We start from the raw sequence: 22,158 nt of genomic DNA, 5'->3' as shown, positions 1-22,158 counted from the left end.
TTAAACCTATGGACCGAGCTCCAGCCTTATTTTAAGAGGACTGAACAATAAAAATTATAATTCAACTTGCCATTTGAGCTTCGGCCCATGAAAGAATATAGGGCTGTCTGCATCTACGATGAGATGGGAGTTGGGTTGGGCCACGTACTGGATTGGATCTACTAAGATGGGAGATCCCAACAATCCGGAGTATCCTCCAAACAGGAAACAAAAAGGTCATCAGTTCACATTCCAAGGCACGATCTGTGATGAGTTTTAAGGTGTTCTTTTACCATGAATCAGCAGTTGCAAATCGGACTTTGTTGATAGCAGATTGATGATACAATAGTAGACACTTTGGTTTGGGCCGGACAATCCTAGCCACCTGATTTTAACTTATGTAGAATGTCCAAACATTGAATACTTTTCAGTTCCAAACCATCCATTTTAAGCCAATCAATGCACTTAAACGAAAAAATACGACTCATGTAGTATACTAATTTCCATATGATCAACCCACAAACAGCACTGATAATTTATGTAATATGCTTACTAGATAATGCTCTATAAGGCATATATTTGAAGCGTGTTATGTACATACCCAAGTACTTAAAAGCCAAGGAAAGAGAAAAAGATGTGATACTGTTCACGGATTATAAAAGGTTTAAGCAGCTTTGGCAAATCCAACCCTTAAGTTGCCATAGTCGAACACGGTGTGGTAGACTCCCATGAAGACATCTCCCAATATCCTGCAATGGATGGACCCCCGCATATTAATATTATTATTACAGGCACATGATTACACACACACACACACACACACACCCACATAGAGAGGGAGGGAGAGAGAGAGAGAGAGAGAGAGAGAGAGAGAGACGTGATTCATGTGAACTACATGAGCTGAGTCAGTGCACAGGGTGGTTCACATCCTTTATACTGCTTCCTCTGGTGTGGCCAACTGAATTACAGACCAAGCTGATTTTTGGGTTCAGGGTCTAATATCTGACTACGCACCTAATGGTTGGAGTGGATTTCACATGCATTCAGGATGGGCCCTGTTAAAAATCAAGGGTGGGTGTCCCTCCAAATTGTTTCCCTTGTTGTGGCTTGCCTGAATAACAAACTAACCTAATTTTTGGACCCAGGGACTGAAGTGTGATGATGCATTCAAGTTTCAGAATGGATTTCATATACACATGACAGTGGTTCTAAACAAAGGGCGGGCATCCCTCTCCCAACTGTTTCCCTTGGTATGGCCCACCTGAATCAAGGAACAGCCTGATTTTTGAGCCTTGAAACTAACATGAGTTGACAGATCTGTTGGTTGGAGGGGATTTCACATAAACATTATCATGGGGCCCACCCCAACTTTTGCTCCCATGTAAGGTCTACTCTGAGCAGTTCTCAGGAGAGAGTGTGTGTGCACCATTCAACTGCGTATGTAATCTCATTTTATCAGATTGAGTGCGGAAAAAAAAAAAAAAACTTGGGAGAGTTAAAAGAGCATATACCACAGAGGGCCACGAGGAGGAGGCACATCCAAAGCAGTGAACCCACTTATGCACTGAGCTGCAGTACCTTCCCCAACCTTCAGTATGTACTGCTCAGTCACCCACCAGATAACCGTCAGTAAACACAAGTTAAAAGTATCAATTCTATGAACACCATGTAATCAATCATCCATCTCCAATCACCAAATCCAGTCTCAGTTACTCCCAACATGCCAATGTGGCAATTCACCAGGTGGTCCCAGAGTGGATGAGCCCTTGCCCAAAAATCAGGCCCACCCAATCATTAGGCGGGTCTCATGTTTATGATAAAAAAAAAATTCAAAAGCCAGTCACAAATTTTCACTGTCCATTCTCTGTACACATGGCCCACCTGGTGATTGGGTACCCTGACCTGATTAGGGTGCATTGACCATTGGGGAAGTTGATGAATGGCTCTAATCTCAGACACCTATGCCACATTGGCAGATATAGGGTGAATAAATTTGACAACTGGAGATGCATCATGAGGGTTGGCAAGGGGGAAAAATAATATTTTCTTTTTTAAAGTATCAAAATCAATCAAAACGAATTCAAGGTAAGGCATAGCATCCTGCATGGTTTGATTGGTAAAGGGAGGTTGAATACAAAACATAGAGAAAGTATTGAGTCTTGCGCGTGTCTACCATTTCACCATCAAGGCATCTTGAGAGTAAATCATATTCCATGAATATAATATCTACCTAGTGTGATATATGGAATGTATGGCAGAGGTGGCACTCCTCATTCATTAGATAGAGAAGATCACCAAGATTTCATGATCCGCTGCCAAACCTATTCCAATTCCAACAGACTCAGATTGTGGGGATCACTGGAATACTTCATATCAACAGATACTAAGATTTCAGCTATGGGGTTTAAATATACACGTAATTGTTGTTATAATTTAGGATTTCAGCTATGGGGTTTACATATACACATAATTGTTGTTATAATTAAAATTAAAAAGGATTGATTATTGAAAAGAGAGAAGAATTCATACTGATTAGAAATGTATCAATTTGATTTTTTTAGGCCATTAGGGAAAACAAGGAGATCCAAATCCAAGAATTGTTTCATCAATTCACAATCAATAGTTAGAATAGAGTAACAGGGTCAGCTACCTAGCCAGCTTTCATAATTAAATGCCGTCACTGTATGAATAGATCTCATTGTGGAAAGACCTATTACGATACTCACGAGAAGAGCCAAGTGTGATAACAAACGAAAAACCTCGGGAATATCCATTCAACCCAAATAAAACAACAGATACATTTTATTCTGAGATAAATGAAGGATCATATCATACCTGCTCTGGAGTGAGAGAGAATGTTTTGCCCCCAATGTTGAAAGAAACGGCGGGCATGGAAGAAAGACTATTGCAGTCAACAGCTGATTCTCCCATGGGACTCGGGAGTCGATCGCAAAGCTGCAAAACAACTGAGCATGAGCTAATATACAAACTTATCATGGAACATTTGATATAATTTCAAGTTACATCACCTGATTAACATAGCTCAGTATGCGGTCCTCCGTTTGATTCCTCCTAAGCTGATTTTGCATCCATACAACTGCCATCTCGCAAGCGGAACACATAGCATCATTCCGACCAAGAGATGATTTGTCCTCATTCACAACACTCTCAATACCAATGCTGCAAAATAGACATACCGCACTCCCAATTATACAACTCATCATAAACTAGGGAGATCTTCTCAAATGCTGTTTTCCAAGAGAAAAAAAGGCTGGGGTCTCATCAGTAGTTCCAAATTACGCATTTTGCAGGGAGAAACCAGCAAAATGACATGGACATTGCTGGTGTCTCAATAGGCACCCCACCAAATTTGATAATCAAAAACAGCATTTCAAAATATTTCGAGCCAAAAAAAAAGAGCATACCTAACACCTCGTGTTCCATCAAAAGCACACAAACCAATCTGTGAGCAGATTTTCTTGGGTTGTGCCTGTAAAATCACAGATTTTAAAAAAAAAATCAGGAATCAGCAACCCTTCTTGGAAAATCAGTAGTTACGAGGAAGTATGTCGGGGTGGAGCGGAAGATCTCTAATATGCTACCATATTAGAAAAAAGAAAAGAATGGTGGAGATGAGGCATACCTCAGATAACAACATTTCAATTATGAGTTCCCCATATTGTGCAACAATTGCTTTGCACTCCTGGCTAACAACACCAGCAGCACCAATGGCTTGATTGATTTCAGTAATAGTAGCCTGCAAATAAGTAGCCAAAGGATCATCAATCAAAAGAAGGTTCACCAACCATGATTGAAAAGGTAAAGATGCAACAACAACAAAAAAGCAAAATAAAATAAAGCAAAGTGTAAATGATTGAGAGGCAAGACCCCATAGCCTTTTATCACAAAAGAAAACATTGGGCAAACAATATATCAACAGACAGGCCATTTAATATATATATATATATATATATAAAGAAAAGAAAGAAAGAAACGGAAAATATTACAATTCCTAGTTATGCCAAAAATACAATTGAATGCGCTCAAGGGTTAAGCAAATGGCAAACAGAAAAAAACGCATCTAAGATATTCAAAATTTTATTAAATTATGTCTATGAATGGAGAAAACACGAATAAAAAAAAATAGATCAAGCTTATAGACATGCTATGCCTATGCAAGTAAAGAACTATCTCCAACAGTTAAATAAATTTTGAAATATTAATACATACTGTTGGACCAGCAATTAAAGAAGTTCCGGAATCGGCAATTGCTGAACAGCCATCTGAACAGATTCCTGAAAATATACATGATCATTTCAGATCATAGGAGCTTCTAAGGAAATAAAACATAAAGTGAAAACACCATCTGCCACAACAAAGCAAGATGTAATACATACCGGTTGTTTCACCACCAATATGCACATCGCCCATATCAAACTGAAACGAAAATAAATAGACATAAGATTGTTGGTGACATGATATGTGGGAATGGCAACATGCAGGGTCAGCTCGAGTCCAAGCCAGATCTGATTATTACTCAGCGCTAAAAGTCAAACCTGTGCCAGCCTATTTAGTAATCTGACCTTTGATTTCAGGCCCAAGCCCAACCATGAACATCATAAATGGTCCTTTTTCAGGTTGGGTTGGGCCTCAATTTAAAATTTTGCAAAAACTTGTATGCTCAAGCCCAACTGGTTAATCAATCAGGCTTCAAAATCTGCCTCTAGCTGGCCCATAGACTTTGCATAGAAAAGAGGCTGACCAGTATCAGTCCTGGACAGAAAACATGATGGACCAGCCCATTGCCACCCCAATGCTATTGAGTAGTGATGCGATGCAATGAGTATTGATGCCCAGATAGCATGGTTTTGGGGAACTCACCTGCCAGTAGCCTTTCTGAGTCACAGGAACATATGTGTGCTGGCCCTTATAATGGTTGGGGTCAACCCCTCCAAACACAATCTCACCACCCTCTTCATCTTGGGCATTTCGGTTAAACCAAAAGGAGAAAACTGGATTTTTAACAAGCCCTTGGTTGACCATATTGTCCCTGTCAAAAGTATAAATTCATGCATTAATATTGGCAATAATTCAACCCAGAATGCTTTTAACCTGAAGCTACAGTGTAACTGACTTGACCCTGAAGATAACATCTAAAAGTAAATAACAAAAATTCACAGCCAATTATCTACTGCCATTCCATGTGTATGTTAACAAAAGGAGGCAAATCAGGGTTAAGACTCGATTTCAAAAAAAAGCATGAAGGAAAATAAAAGAAAGAGGAGAAAAAGAAAAGGAGGAAAAACAATAGGATAGTGACTAAGATGGGCCAGGAAAGGCCAATGCATGTCCCGATCCAGCCCATGAGTAAGGACCTGAGTCCAGGCCCAGCCTGGCCTGTGAACTAAGGGATCAGGCTCAGGCTAGGCCCATCAGCCAATTACTCAGACCACCAAAAATAAATAAATCAGACTGGATGCTGGCCTAGTTGTTGGGCCTTTAGGCACCCAACCCCCCAAGCCTTAAGGATCAGCCAGAACCTGATGCAAAGTGGGGTGGAACTAAGTTCAGACCATCTCAGTTGCAAACTAAGCAAAATGGTCTAATCCTAACCAAAAATAAAATAAAATAGTGAAGTGAAGATGGACCAGCTTACCATACAGGGACAACCTTCCCAACAGAGATTTCTTGAAATCCAAGCCCAAGTATACCATCAAACTTGGCTGCCACAAATGTCATGCCCGGCTCTCGAGTTGCCTCAATAAAAACCTGCACAGATATTTTTCATGAGTATGAGCAAATCCACACATATAATCAATCTGACCTATGAACAATTGCACATAATTGCACCTGATCCTTGACGACGAGGTCACCAACTTGAACATTGTCTTGGCTCAAGAATCCAGAAATTGCTCCAGTACCGTATTGAATTTCAGCAGACGTCCCTGCATGAACAGTTATTTTAAATTCTGCAATTCTTTGGAAATAAACCCAGTCAGAGCTGCCCTTTCCCAAAATTCTTAAAATCCAAAGCCAAGCTAAGCTCCATAGGAAGAAATTCCTATCGAAAGAGGCAGAAAAGGTCATGAAAGTATGACATCACAGTGATATCAACCACAAGGACCACATGCACAGAAGAGTTGTGTAAAGTCCAGTGACTGGTAGGATGAATGACGGTCTTTTAGGTGCTTAGAGGTTTTGTTTTGATTTTGGATAGTTTCTAATTGAAGTTAAATTAGGAGTTTGGTTAGCAAAGAAGCTTCATTAATGTCTGCATAAAATTGGAAAGTTGTTGGGTGTGTTATTATGAAGAGTTTGTTCAGGATTGGAAATAGACGTTGTTTCTGGTTAAAGAAGATCAGTTATTGAATTAGTCAATGTGTCAATCAAATGGCAAACTGGAGAGCGGTTGTGTGAAACAGTGACAAGATTATTAGTCAGCTTTACTTACATCCCAACTAAATAACACAACACATCTTGTGACCTGTTTACAATTTGAACTAATAAGAAACTTTTCAGAACAGAATTACTGAATGTACAAATTCCAGTGAATTCAAAATTTTCCCCTATCCAAAAATGAATAAAAAATCCCCCCACAAGAATACATTAGTGCAAAAGGTACAAACACGACAACTTCATTATTTTTCTTAGGTGATTAATGAAGCTTCACTGAGTTGCTAGAATATTTTATTAATCTCCTAGTGCTCGCTGCAATCTACAATATTGGGACAATTTAAAAGATTGATCCAGACCTCTGTCTTGTGACCCCACTGTCAACACCCTGCCATGCAAAAACTATGCTTATGGGATGATCCTAACAATCTGAGAGGTCAACTACAAACAGACAGTTCAAATACCAAACCCCACTCAATTTCCCCACCTTAACGAATGAAAGCAAGTAGGTGCCCATTTCCCATCAGCAAATAATCAAACAGTGAAATCCAGGTTTACCCACAGAAGCTTTTCACTAGTGTATTTTCACATCCTCATGTAAAATTGACAAGTAGCTCCTGTACACTCCAATTCTTCTTGGTATTCAAATAATTCAAAACCAAAAGCGTGGTACTGAAAAATCAATGGTGTTTTTGGATGGCCTACAAAGAGAATGGGAATATATCATGCCGATCCAAAATGCACCCACTTGCAATTTTCGGCCGAAATCAACAAAGGTCCGCTTTGCTAGCATTTATACTTATGTTTTACAGTCACCCCAAACACAAATTGACAGCGAAATGTAGCATTCCTTGCATTTCAGGGGACATCCAAACATAGCCTAAAATTCAACTATTGTATAAATCAACAATACTGAAAATTTTAAGAGCCACAGAAAATGATTTCTAGAAGAAGAAGAAGAAGAAGAAGAAGAAACGAACCGTTCTTCTTGTAAGTACTCGACAATCCCGCCTTATACCTAGCATGCATATAGCAAGCAACCTGCAACCAAACACGAGACATCAAAATCACATCCAATGGCAATTCAAAACTCGCCAAGATACACACACAAGGATGAAATGACGTCGAAAGAATTACGAGAATGCCACTCACCGATAAATAGCACTTGGAAGAAGGGACCCAGAGATTAGAACTCCCGGTATCGAAGATGACGGTGAACTTCTGTGGTGGAGTGCCGATGCCGATTTCTCCGAAGTATTGAGCGTCCATGTAATTCTTCAACGCGATAATGTCGGTGCTGGGACCACCGGCGCCGCTGTCTCTGAGATTTCCATCGAGGCCGTACTTTCGAATCGCTGCTCTCAGAGACTCGCTCTCGTTTGCGCCGAACTGAGACGCGAGCCTGCTGTTTTGGGTGAAAGCCTTCTTTTTCAGGCCGATTCTCAAAATGCCATCGGCAGAGATGGGAATGAGAGATTGGAGGAGAAGGAACGAGAGGAAGATAGAAAGGGCGATGGTTTGGGTTCCCATCAGACGCGTCTGACGATCGAGAGTGAGTCTGAGGAGAACAGAAGGATGGAAAGGAAGGTGGTGAATGAGGAAAGGCAGCGAGCGTTGATAAAAAGAAGCGTGGGAAGGGGGTGCTGATAAGAACTTCATCATCCTAGAACCGAGGACGGTATGATTAGTATCCTCGAGCTCTTGATTCATATTAGTGGGGCCCATTTTTCAGTAGCCTCACCGTGGATGGATTTGTAGCACTTCCAGATTTTAGGACCATGCACAGAAAATCTTTTGGTCTTTCTCTACGTCGAGTCTACAGACCTTTTCTGTATTTCGTTTCTTAATTGACCCAGTCAGAATGGGTTAATATTCCTGGGGAGTAGATTCTTGGGGGATTATATTTCTGATGTGGGTCCCATCATACTAACGGTCTGGATTAGTTAAATTCGGCCTCTACATTTACAAAATATGAGCCCGAGGATACTACTAACTTCCTCGGGTCCAGTATCCTAAAATAGACCTTGAGAAACTGCCTCCCAGCGGGTCCAGCCCGGCGAACCGAATCCCCAACAACACCTGTTTTACGCGGCGGGTAAAACAACCAAGATCTTTGGGCCCATCAGGTTGTATACATGAAATCCAATCCGTACATCAGGTGATAAACCTTATGTTCATCGCACGTACAAAATATCATCCGGATTAAAAAATCATATGGACAACGTGAGTGGGACAATATAAAATGACGCCTAAAACATTTTAAGTTCAAGCGTTGTAGACCGATGATTTGGAACAGCTGATTTGCGTCACTCCTGATTAACGGATTTGATTAAAGATACACACCACGGCGGCCCCACACACGGAAAAGGATTGGCTACTCCCCCTGCCACCAGCCCGGTGGCTGGTGGTCGGTGCTCTGTGGGACCCACCATGATGTATGTGTTTCATCCGTGCCGTTCATCCATTTTTACAGATCATTTTAGGCTTGATCCCAAAAATGATAGGGATATAAATCTCATGTGGACCACACCACAGGAAAACAATAGTGATTGGATATCCACCATTAAAATCCTCCTAAGGCCCATTGTACTTTTTATTTGACATCCAATCTGTTGATTAAGTCATACAGACCCAGATGAAGGGAAAAAACAAATATCAGCTTGATCCAAAACTTTTATAGCCCCCAAAAAGCTTTTAATGGTTGACGTTTATTCAATACTGTTTCCTGTAATGTGGTCCACTTGAGATTGGAATATATCTCTTTTTTGGTCTAACACCATAAAATGATCTAGAAAAATAGATGGACCGCATGGATGAAACATATACATCATAGTGGAGCCCACAGAGCACCGACCACGAGTCATTGGCTGGTGGCAAGGGGAGTAGCTAAGCCGTTTCCCCCAGACACTAGCTGATTCCTGTTCAGGCCTAATGTCCCAGGAATGCACCAGATGGACGGAGCGGATTTTACATGCAGAACATGGCGGGCCGCAAAGAGCTGGGGTATTTCACGCGCTGCGTAAAACGAGTGTTGTAGAAGATTAGGGTCCCAGCTCAACGACCTGTCTTTGGGTCGGTGTCAGACAGAGAAGAGGCTAGGCTTCTGATCTGAGCCGTTGGGTTATGCGTTGTATGGGAATCGTGGCCGTTGGATGAAGAGATGGATTCACGAGAAAAAGGAGAGAGGGTGAGGGATTCGTGTGAGAAAACGACACCGGATTTTTATATTTAAGTTATAACTGATTTGGATTACGTGTTAGCAAAGGGTGGCATTGTAGTGCCTCTTTGTTGCGAGGCTTTGCCACTCCTTGCCACGATCTCACGCCAGCCTTTGCTTCTGCTCTTTCTGTTGCTTCGTGTAAGCTGCTCCTCGAGCAGACGCCACCCAGACGGATGTGGATTGCGTACTCAGTAACACAAGACTAGTAAGTGTCCCGAGTAAACTCTGTGGGACCCACCGTGATTTATGTCTTTTATCCACGCCGTCCATCCGTTTTACGACCTCATTTTAGTGTAGGAGCCCAAAATTGAAACACATGCAAAAGCTCAAGTAGAAGATACCACAGGAAACACTGTACATTGAATGCCGACCGTTGAAAACAGTGAATAGACATCACTGTAGGCCTTAGGAATATTTCAACGGTGGATATTATTATTCCCATAGTTTTTTTTTGCGGTGTAGTCCACTCTAGCTTTGAATGTAATTCAATTTTAGGTTTATGTCTTAAAATGCTATGAAAAACAGATATACGGTGTGGATAAGACACTTACGTCACACCTACATCCATGATGTGCTGTCACAGAGTTTACTCATTACGCAGTCCGCTTCCCACCGGGACAAAGTTCATGTAGTCTGGAGCCATTTGGGTCCATAGATATGTCTGTCACAAATCCACTCCGTCCATCAGTTTTTCAAGATTAAAATAGTATTAGAATTTGAAAAATAGTTAGATCCAAAATTCAATTGGGCCACACCACGTGAAAAAGTGGGGATTGAACGGCCACCATTGGAAAATTTGTGGGGCCACATAAGTTTTATATCATGATGATATTTCTGAATACAGTTTATCCGAGTGGTAATGACCCTATGAACGGTTTGGATAGTATATAAATATTATGGTTGGCTTTAGGAAGGTTTCAACGGTGGAAGTTTACGTTTCCACCTTTTCATGTGGTGTGGCCCACATAACTTTTGGAACTACCTGATGCTTAGAATCCTACCCTATTGTAGTCTTGCAAAACTGATGGACGGAGTGGATTTGTCACAGGAAACTCTGTAGGACCCACACAGCTTTCGACTATAAGAACTTCCATGTGCCCGGGATACAGGCAAGCCGCATCCACGCCGCCCTAGACACGTGGACGGATGTAGATCCAAATGGGCCACCGTCTTGTAGATGAACTTGCTCAAATGTTGGGATGGTCCATTTCTCACGTGAGACGTGAGCATGATCACGCCAGCAGCTAGCAGTGTGCACGTGAAGCTCTATATTAACGGTATGCGTCGCATGACGTGTGCCTCATCCATGACACTCGTAAGCACTAATAACCATCGCAGACAGGGACTTATAACCTGTGTTCTGGTATAAGTTTGGCTGGCCAGAGTCATGGAAACAGTATCGATATGCCTTAGTAATATCACTGGTAACCGAAAATGTGGAAAAATAGAGAATAAACAGTGAAATTTTCAACGAAACTTTAGGAGATATTAAAACATACATATTTATATATTTAGAAATAAAAAAGTTATAAAAAAAATATATACATAACAAGTTTTCATTCAACGAGAGCTTAAAAGCATGTGCTGGTATAAAAAATAATTCAACCATCCTCTTCGACCAATTTAACCATCCAACCTTCCATCCAAACATCTATTGATATTGTAAAATATCAACAACACATGATATTTCACCAAGAAATCATCAACAATTGGAAAAAGAAACGAAAGATTGTGCCCTCAATATCTCGCATGTTGCGATATCAATAATATCGAGATATTATTAATATTATCAATGACAAATTGAACACTACATACAACCACGTGCCCATGGAAAAAATTTAAAATAAAAAAAAAATTCCTAATAAATAAAAATTTGATGATATTAATACGTTGGCGATATTATTGAAATATTGTTAATACACTTATGATACAATCATTACCTAGAATTTACATAGTCAACAATATTGGTGATACATTAATGATATTGATGCATTAACAATATAAGTGACACTTAGAGTTTATATAGTTAAAAATATTGACGATTACAATAGCGATATTGATACGTTGGCGATACATTGCTAATACTTAAAATTTCTGATACTATCAGCGTTATCGATATCGCTACTAGTGTTATCGGTATTGCTGAGCTAGAGAAAAAGATAATATTGGAGATATTTCGATAATCTCGAAAATAATTCAAACACTGCTTATAACCCAAGCTATGTTGGTTGTAAATTCTAATATAGAAATATGAACTAAAAAAATTAAAATAATAAAAGTAGAAAGATAAAACAAAAATTAATAAAGCTAAAATAACATAATAAGAAAGATAAAATAAAAACCTAGAGAGATAAAGCATGTTATATTTATTGTCCGGACATATTTCCCTCTATAGTAAGATTCTATATGTATTAAGTTCCAATTAATCTATTACCAAAATACAATAGCTCTCCTTCAAGATAAATGACATCAATCAAGTGCACTTTCGATCTCTACCATACGAACTCAAAAATGCTTGAATTACCTAAAAAAGAATACATAGAAAAGACTGAGAAGAAAGTTCTTTTTTTTTTTTCCAAAATAATTTTGTAGCGGAGATGAGATAGTTTAATAGAGGAAAAGTATATGTATAATGGCTCTTTGTCTTCATATATATGAGTACAAAACATATGTCGAGAAATCCGACAGTGCCCGATCAAAGATATACTACACCATACCGCGCTGCAACCTACGCGCGCACATGTATGCGAGGTTGCTTCCATGGCATACCCTTATTTTCTTATACAAAATATTAGTGAGGGGTTTTAATACAAAGCATTAGTTTTCTTAACAATTTATTAACATGAGACAAAACTAAATCCAATTAAGGTAAATTGGTTAACAAAGGCAAAACACCAAATTTCCTAGATTTTTCAAATCTCTCCTTTAATATATATATATATATATATATATATATATATATATATATATATATATATATATATATATATATATTTAAAAAACACTCTTTTAATCTAACAAACCATACATTGGAGGTATGATCACGACTGCACGATTGGTGGACACTTAATAGATGACAAAATAAAAAAGCAGTAAATAGTCTAAATTACATAAGAGAAAGTTCATTAATTAGAGGTCGAGATTGGCCAATTCGATCTGATTTTGAGTGCGTGACAAATATATAGTCATATCATTATTTGAGTGGTTCGAACTTGAGCTATATGACATGTGTACGGTAGGAGCCATGACCTACCAAGGGATCTGATGGACCAAGTTTTTTAACTGTGGCTTTTACAAAGTGAGAGAGTATAACACCCCGGGTTTTCAGGGGCCATGTAGGAACTCGGCGTCCAAATTCCCAGGTGTTGCTTATATCCTAATTATGGTGATTTGTACATAACTCAGTTTAAATGAGCAATAAAGGAATTGGCTGAAAGATAAACCATAACCATAACTAATCTATTGAAATAAATGCGACTAAGAAATACAAGTCTATAGGAATATCAAACGGGTCGAACATGGCGTCGCCCGACAAAATTTATATAAGAAATGCCTAAAAGAAATGGTGTGTTAGATCCTTACTCAACAACCCATAAACAACCCGTACATTATACGGTGATCCACCCATAAGCTGAAAGTAGGAAAGCTCCTCTTCCCTGTCCATGCTCACCTCGCTCGGCTCGTCGAGCTCCGCCTCACCTGCATCTAATAAATGGTCAGGTTGGTATTTTAAAACACCGTCCTAGAGTGGGAGTGAGTAAGTAACTTAGTGGGTGTCATCAGCCATAAGTTACATCAAATAACAATTCCATGATAAATTTAATGAAAAACACACATTCATAAATCACTAACTAATCTTTGTTAATGCGTATACATGAGTTGTGTATGATGCATGACCTCACCCACAACACTCCCTCGAGCGACTTCGTCTCACGGTCGTGCATGACCAACACTCCCTCATTGCGACCTCAACTGCCGAGTCGCCAAATCCTAGCTAATGTGATGCGTGAATGATGTATTAGCCGAGTTTTTAGTTAATTTCATTCATCCAGCAGATTGAAAAAATTGGTACACCCCAAAAATATCAATACCCTCATCCATTTACGAGGCTAGGACCCCTTAATATGCAAGGCCAAGACCCCACGATCCTTGATCCCATCGGAGTCCCCACCCCCGATTGCAAGCACGTGGGAAGTGCTGGGAAGCGGGATTGCTCGCGGTCACTACGGGGAGGCTCGTCACCCCAGCGTAGGCCGATAGCTCAGACATAGTGTCACATTCTACCATACCCGACTCACGAGACTGTGGATCAGTTTCTAACTGTTGTTAGTGGGCATCAATGGGCGAGGGGTGTTCCAGGTTCCAAACAGGCGTGAGCAAACATGGTTAACAAACATGGTTGGTCAGTCGGTGGACTAGACCGCCCAAGTTCAGGCGAGCACGCAACGCACGACATCGGGTGTAAGCAACCCATGTAGTCCCGCTACCATCGCCCGTTCGCGTCCGCCCAAATCAGTCGGACTAGTCACAGGACGGTCCAACCAACGGGACCACCCTCAAAAATCTCAGTTTACTGTCCAACCCAGAAAATGGGTTGTATTCTATATCATTTCAGCTAAAAATTTCATCTTAGTACAGATGGAATTATGCACAATATACATCCAGCATAGAATTCAGGATATTATAATGAATGCATCTACTCTTAACAACAAAGGTTAGACGTGTGTGCATGTGGTGCCGGATTACCTAGGAGACAAGAGACAACACAACATCCATAATGCAGAAAATACAGTAGTAAAAATACAATAATGCACACTACAAGGATTAATATGCAAAGATCATATGCAAGGATGAACATGCATCAACAATTCCATGCCTAAACAATTTGAAGACCATTCGAACAACAATTTATCAAGGCATACGTGTTGAGTTGACTTATCATGTAGGTTCCTAGCTAGTTTTTTCCAAAATTACTCAAGCAAATCTATCTAACATACACAATTATTAAATTTATCATAAAATTGGTATTTGGCCACCTAAGGATAATGGTCTGCACCTTAAGAGAAGATTTCTATTCTTTGAGATCTTAGGATTTGGGGATTTAGGTAAAACCACCAATTCCTAAATCAAAATCAAGAAAAACAACATTAATGACTAGAAATTTACACTAGGCTGCTTAATTGAAGGGAAAATATGCCATTTTTACCGCCGATTCTTGGCATGGGTGAATTTGGTGGAGGTTTTGTAGTAGCCACTGGTTTGATTGAGGAAATACCAACCCTACAAGCATCAAGATTCTCCTCACTCACACAAACACTCTCTCCCTTATCTTTCTCTTCATTTTCTCTTCATCTTTCTTTCTCTCTCTTCTCATTCACCCAAGGAAGGGCATAAAATTCGTATGGGAGAAGGGGATGCCCAAATGAAGCCCTTTTATAGTGCCAAATTTGGTGTAAATGGCCTCAATGGTTGGGTTTTTACTATACTAGCCTTATGGGAGGGTTTTTCTAACCTCTAGGGCCCATTATGGGGTGTACATGTCAATATACACCGTAGGATAGTTAGCCCTAATGATGATCTACGTATGGACATGATCGGCCCGCCATTTGGATGCGCCGATCGACAGATATGATTAGAAGTCTGTTCAACGGTCACCGATGGTCGATCGGGGCCGCAGCTATACGGATATGAGAAGGAAAATATCCTTACTTTACGTGTGAAGTTTGGTTATAAACCGACGGTCCGAAATTCTCGACTTTGCATAAGAGTGGACAACCCAATTCACTTAAGTTTTAGCTTCTTCTTTTATGGTATTTGCACTTCTCATGCACTCGTCCTTCGGCTCAAGTTGAGAGGTTCTTGACACTACTCAGGTCCGACTCCAGCGATGGACGTCGAGCCCAGTAAGACGGACATTATTCTATAGTTTTGGAACTAGTGGCTCACTAACGAGCAATCTAGAGCTTATTCAGAAAATCGACGTATTTCTGGAATGAATTAGGTATTGAGATTTCTTGTGGACAATTATTAGGGTTTGGATTAATTATGTTCATAGTGTGACCTATTTATAATTAGTGAAAGTGGAGATTTGGTCATGATTACTCTAAATCATCGGTTTTAGACTAAAAGAGTAATAGGGTTAATTTGGTCTATTAGTCAAGATCTGTGTCACGCCCCAAACTCAGAAACCGGGCTCACAAAATTTTCAATCGCCGAATCCGGTGCCGACAGCCTCTGTAGTATCCCGTTCTCGGCACCCAGCGTCCATGGGCCAGATTCCGATCCTGTGATCCTATAAGGAGGATTTTTCCATGTACCTTTAACTCGTATTAAGCATAACCATAAGTATACCCAAATCACAAAGGCAACATCATCATCATATATCTACTAATATAAATATTTGAATACAATGTTGAAAGGGAAATACATATATCGAAGTCAAAACTCCAGAAGACCACTGCAAGCTCCATGCTCGACGCTGTTGCAACCTAACGCCACCTGCACGCATCTATCGTGCATAAGCTCATAGAAAGCTTAGTGGGTGGTGAAAGTGTGTGTACAAGGTAAGTGCCAAGTAAGCAATATCAGAAATATTGGCAAGTTCATAAAAACCATACGAAGTCAAAGTAATACAAAAACATACTGATAGGCTCATAAATATAAGGTTGGATTAATCCAGTTCATGCGATGCCATTAAATATAATGAATTGAATACCAAATATCGTTATACTAAGGAAGCAATGTAGATCGGGTGTAATGTGGAGATTAGTAAGCCACCAATACTATGACCGGCCAGGATGTCAATGCCAATAGTGCGAGCGACTGAAATCCGACCGAAGCATGGGATGTCGTGACAGTCGGGGATGTTCATGGTACGTTAAGTATCACAGATAACCAGGTCCACCCAATAAAAGGAACTTCTATCCAACATCCAATACCTAAATTTGGAATAAAGTCGAAGGGACTCAACATGAGTAAAACCCGAAGACTCCAAGTTCAGTCGCGCGTCCAACCGAACATCCTGGCCATGTGAAGGTAAACGCAACAAATAATGGTGCACACCACGGCTGAGTGGATAGTGCAATAGAATGAGTATGCAATTCCTCAATAACTCTACAATAATATAAAAACTCGTGCTCTCGAGAAATCGATCCGGTCTATTACACTCCAAACCAGTTTGCCGCCCCATCGAGCGTAACAAGGTGAGTGGAAGGAGACCTCATTATTACGCCAAATATCGGGCCGGCTCAATCGATAGAGGACCCATAATCCACGATGGGTGGAATCGGGCAGATTGCCTCCTCTCGAGTAGGTCAAGGCCAAGGACTCCCCTTCCAAACCGAACCACGACAGTTGGGAGACGCGACTTAACGGTATACGGCCCTCAATTACGCTCATGCATCCAACTCGGTCTAAACCGGCCTTGAGGAAGCAACCATCATTGACCACACGAGGGTTTAGTGAGACTTTCAATCCCAGATAATCTATATGACGTCCCATGTAGAAATCAGGTTATTTCCAACGGTTGTCCCCATCCGACCATTCACGAAAAGGTGAGTGGAAGGCTATGCCCTTATATGTCACTAGGGCGGTACGATGATCACAGACACACAATGCAAGATGCATGAGTCATACAATCCGCTCATGCATCAATCCTGTGTACCATGCACTCCTGTGAGACAATCTCCGCCTATCGGGGAGTCTTATTAACAATATGCCTAATGTCATATGCAATGGTCAATCGTGACATCCTCATAACAAACATGCGATTGGATGTGTATCGGGTATGTATGCCCCGTGAATGCTTTATCTTTGTCACATCACTCATAACTGTAATCGAAGTAATGCCCACTAAGCCTAAGGATCGACGTAATCGGCACACAAAATGAGACATTTAACGATTACACCGGTGAGTGGCCCACATAGAGCCCCACATATAGTGGACTCATGGCCTCATAAAGGGCCTGATATACAACACCATGGGCCTCACTCAAGAACTTAATACACATCACAATGGGCCTTTCACATGGGCCTAACATACATCACAATGGGCTCTCAAATTTAAGTCAGTCAAAATGCATCACAATGGGCCTCATCACATAGGCCTCGACAATCGGCCTTGGCAATCAAAATCGACCTCGACAAACGAAATCGACCTCAATACTCAACCTCGATAATCAGAATCAGCCTATATAATCAGCCTCGACCAATCAAAATCGGCCTCGACAAACAAAATCAATCGATAATCAGAATCGGCAAATTGGTCATGTCAATTGGAATCGACAATCGGTCACGACAATCGGAATCAATCGATAATCAGAATGGTAAATCGGTCACTTCAATCGAAATCGACAATCGGAATCAATCGATAATCAGAATGGTAAATCGGTCACGTCAATTAGAATCGGCAATCGGTCACGACAATTGGAATCAATCGATAATCAGAATGGTAAATTGGTCACGTCGATCGGAATCGGCAATCGGTCACGACAATCGGAATCAATCGATAATCAGAATCGGTAAATCGGTCACGTCAATTGGAATCGGCAATCAGTCACGACAATTGCAATCAATCAGTAATCAGAATCGGCAAATCGGTCACATCAATCAGAATCAGCAATCGGTCATGACAAACGCAATCGATCGATAATCAAAATCGACAATTCGATCACATCAATCGAAATCAGCAATCAGTCACGATAAACGGAATCGGCAATCGACACTAATAGTCTGTGTCGATAATCGGTATCGATAATTAGGGTTGATAATCGGCATCGGCCTCGATAATCGGCACCGATAATCAATAGATAAACAAAGCGGGTTCCATAGATGATCAGCCGATCAACCATAGTATAAAGATCGGCACTGAGCCGTGGTTATATCAAATCCGATAGCACAGAGTCATCCGTCTACGACGAATGGGGCCCACTTATTTGGGTTAACCCATGAAGAGGATGGGCCTAACAAGGCCTAAGGGAAGTTCACAATGTGGACATTAAACCATCATTGCCCAACAATGTGGCCATCTAACCAACATTGCTCCTAAGGAGTGGTCCACATAAGGGATTCATACACAACGTAGCGGCTACACATACATCACCTTGGGCCTCATTCATGGGCCTCACATACATCGCATTGGGTTCCATACAAGGGCCTCAAGTGTATCAATGGGCCACACCCACTGGCCTTAAATATATCACAATGGGCCTCGCCCTTGGGCCTCAAATACCTTAGGTGGGCGCATCAATGGGCCTCATATACATAATAGGTGGGCCCTGCTCATGGGCCTCATACACATCAAGTGGCCTACATCAATGGGTCGCACCAATGGGCCTCTCATGAGCTTGGATCACATCTAAAATTATTTTAATAGTTGAAAGAGTAACATGTGTATCATTGTATACTATCATCCCATGGGGCACATGGCCCACTAACGATGATCAGCACTGTCCAAAGATTGTCCAGCACCGTCCAACACAATCTGGATGGTGTGGATATAACATATATATCCTGTGGGCCTCACTGATCTAGACAGATAGGCGAAATGAATATACAATAAATACATCAAGGTGTGGCCACAGAACTTGCTGACGTCCTGCATTGGGGCCCATTGCCAGACGGTTTGGATTCAAATACATCTAGGTGGCCCACAGAACTTGCTATCGCCAATTAAAGAAACTGTATAGCTGGTGTGAGACCCACCAACCAAACCGTTCCTCATCAGGTGGGCCCCACGTGGGACCCACCACAATATAATATTAAATTATATAATATATCATGAGGGGTCCACCATTTATCAGGGCAGGACCCACAACATTCGGCAGGTGGAACTCCACCGTCTAGCAATCTGGACGGTGGCAATATAACATATACATCAGGAGGGGTGGCCCACCAGATATTTGAATCCAACACACTGATGGTGTGGATACACCACACGTGCAGATGCGTGTCACGTCCAGACCCTAGACGGTCTAGATATAACATAAACATTACTGTGCAACCCACCGTCCAGCAACTGGACGATGGAGATATCCAGTTGAGATAAAACACATATATCATGGTGGGGTGATACAGGGCCTGGACGGTCCAGATTAGACCACCATCAAGGTGGCCCCACTGATGAACAGCGTGAATAAGGCACATACATTAGTGTGCCATCCCATTGTCCCAATCAAATGGACTGTGGGGATGGAGAACACGCTCATCAAGGTGGGTCCATATTTGATGAACGGATGACGTGGTGAAATATACACAAACAAGGTGGGCCCCACCCCTCACACGTGCAACACGTGTGGGGTGGGCCCACAACTGCCCAAACTGATGGAAAGCACTAATAAAATACATAAATCACGGGGGGTTCACCCACCATCGTCCAAACAAATGGACGACTGAGATGAAACAGATGCATCTTAGGTGGTCCACTATCCAGATGCTGGACGCGTGGACAGAGCACATACATCATATCAGGGCCCCACCGTCCCTTGCTGGACGGTGGTGGATGGCACGCACATGATAGGTGCGTCCAGCACTGATGGACGGTGTATGTATAACACCTACCTCATGTTGGGATCCACGGAACTCGCTAACACCTTCAGCACTGGCCACCGCCCAAACGAACAGTGTGGATTTAACGCATGCATCAAGGGGTCCCACCCCACATGTGTCACATGTGTGGGTGGTCCCATGCCATAGGAAAATGAATGGACGGTATGTATACAATACATACATCAGGGCGGCCCTACGGCCCTTGCTGCGTCAGGTCAGCAGCTATAGGCTGCTGACCGTCCAATCAAATGGACGACACATCTTGTGGCATACAGGTATGAGGTGGGTCCCACCCGCCACACGTATCACACGTGTGGGTGAGCTACGTCCAGAACAAATGGACGGTTATGAATGTAACATATACATCATGCTGGCCCCACAGAAATGGATGGACGGACGGTTCTGGTACAACACATACATCGTGGTGGGGCCACCTAACTTGCTGACGTCAGGGACTTACTAACGTGCAGTACAGCAGCTATGTAGCTACGCAATACACCAGCCATTCTACATCCACCGTCCAGCATATCTGGGCCGGGTAGATGCAACACATCATACAAGGTGGGCCCCTCACGTTGCCATGGTGGGGTCCACGTCCAAATGGATGGATGGTTTAGGATATAACACATCAAATGGTGGGTACCCACCGTCCAGACCTACTGGACGGTGCAGGCAAGGCCCATTCATCATGGTTGGCCCCACAAAGCTTGCTATCGTCAAGGGACAACAACAGTTGGTGGAGGAACTTCAGTTAACCCTCTTCCAACGTCCATTTGGACGGTGTGGATCAACAGACATCAAGGTGGGCCATCAAAAAGAAGGAGAGTGAGAGAGACGCGCGATGAGGGACCCCGTTACTATGGGTCCCTCTAGTTTACAACACATACATCACATGGGTCCCATCACAAGTGAGCCCTCAAATAATCAAAAATTAAATCATAAATCACCCACCTTAGGATCTTCTTCTTCATTCTTCCACCAACACGTTGTAGAGCTTCAAGGGAACAAGATTCAACGGTTGAGATCGATTTTAGAGGTTGGGATTGGGTGATAGGAAGGTGGGCCACACTACTCTCTCCCATGGAAGCCATGGATGTGAGTTGCTCCCATGGAGCTTGGGAGAAATGAGAGAGAAGTAATGGTGAGTGATGTAAGTAGGTACTTTCTTATAAGAAAATGTTGACTTTTGGGGAGGGTGGTTGTACTTGGGGATGGGTGTGAGTGATGGTGAGTGATGGGAGTATACTTGACATTTGATGTGATGGATTCTCTTGGGATTTGTAACGCGCGGCGTTTTCCTCGAACTGAACGTGGGCCCACATCTCCTAGCTCGAGTATCGCCTCGACACGTTCGAGACAAGGCATCGGAACCGTGGCGACGGCGCGGTCGCACTGGTACAAGTCTCGAGTTGAGCCAACTTTAATATATGGGACATAACTCAGGATCGTGCGCAAACGCCGATTATAGGTCGCGGGTCACCGAAATTCGACAGGGAGGATCGCAGGAATTAATGGAATAGTACGAACTATGATACAGGTCTTACAATCTGCGCCTTATCTAACTCGGCTTCGAGTAGATCCTTTAATTTAGTTACGATTGTCTTGATTAATCAGTGGTAGGTCGGTTAAATTTAGGCCCAATGTGAGCAAATCATGTGGCTAAATTCGGTGTTTAAGTGATCGGGCGGATTCGTTGGCTTCCTATAGTTGATTAATCGGACTTATGCGGTTCTTTACTGGTACCACCCGTGTATAAACTAACATTGAGTGTTAATGGCCAGTAAGTAATAAGATAAGTTAATTACAAAAAAAAATTCAAGAATTTTTTTGGAAATCCAAAAAAGTGAAAATCCAAGACGTTACAGAGAGCCTGATGAGCGACTCTGATCACATATACGAGCCCAGTAAGATAGACATTATGAATGATTGCCTTTCATTAAATTTATAATATAATTGATGCTTGTTATAACTTAAAATTACTAGCACCCACTGAGTTGATCACTCACTCCTACTTTGGGACG

At 41.7% G+C, this 22,158-nt stretch overlaps 1 protein-coding gene across 1 annotated transcript; it reads right to left on the bottom strand.

The window, feature by feature from the left end:
- Positions 1–514: 514 nt before the first annotated feature.
- On the bottom strand, positions 515–8,112 carry LOC131245670 (phytepsin-like). The gene is made up of 13 exons (XM_058245272.1): positions 7,525–8,112; positions 7,353–7,413; positions 5,830–5,924; positions 5,636–5,748; positions 4,861–5,029; positions 4,377–4,416; positions 4,210–4,274; positions 3,623–3,736; positions 3,405–3,469; positions 3,009–3,159; positions 2,815–2,934; positions 1,491–1,579; positions 515–728 (listed from the first exon to the last, which is right to left on the bottom strand). Exons 1-13 carry the CDS (start codon positions 8,095–8,097, stop codon positions 644–646), a joined length of 1,740 nt encoding a protein of 579 aa, XP_058101255.1. The 5' UTR covers positions 8,098–8,112; the 3' UTR covers positions 515–643.
- Between the last annotated feature and the right edge of the window lie 14,046 nt (positions 8,113–22,158).

Source organism: Magnolia sinica, chromosome 5 (genome assembly GCF_029962835.1).
Source record: "Magnolia sinica isolate HGM2019 chromosome 5, MsV1, whole genome shotgun sequence".
NCBI lineage: Eukaryota > Viridiplantae > Streptophyta > Magnoliopsida > Magnoliales > Magnoliaceae > Magnolia > Magnolia sinica.
Note: the sequence above shows the minus strand (reverse complement) of the source record. Positions and strands in the feature narration are given on the sequence as shown.

What these genes read in the sequence shown, in the direction of transcription:
- LOC131245670 (XM_058245272.1), bottom strand. Translation starts at nt 8,097, where the DNA reads ATGGGCCCCACTAATATGAATCAAGAGCTCGAGGATACTAATCATACC. An exon ending in TATTGGTGGTGAAACAACCG is followed by an intron (nt 4,275 to 4,376) that starts GTATGTATTACA and finishes GTATATTTTCAG; the next exon opens with GAATCTGTTCAGATGGCTGT. An exon ending in GATGGAACACGAGGTGTTAG is followed by an intron (nt 3,160 to 3,404) that starts GTATGCTCTTTT and finishes TCTATTTTGCAG; the next exon opens with CATTGGTATTGAGAGTGTTG.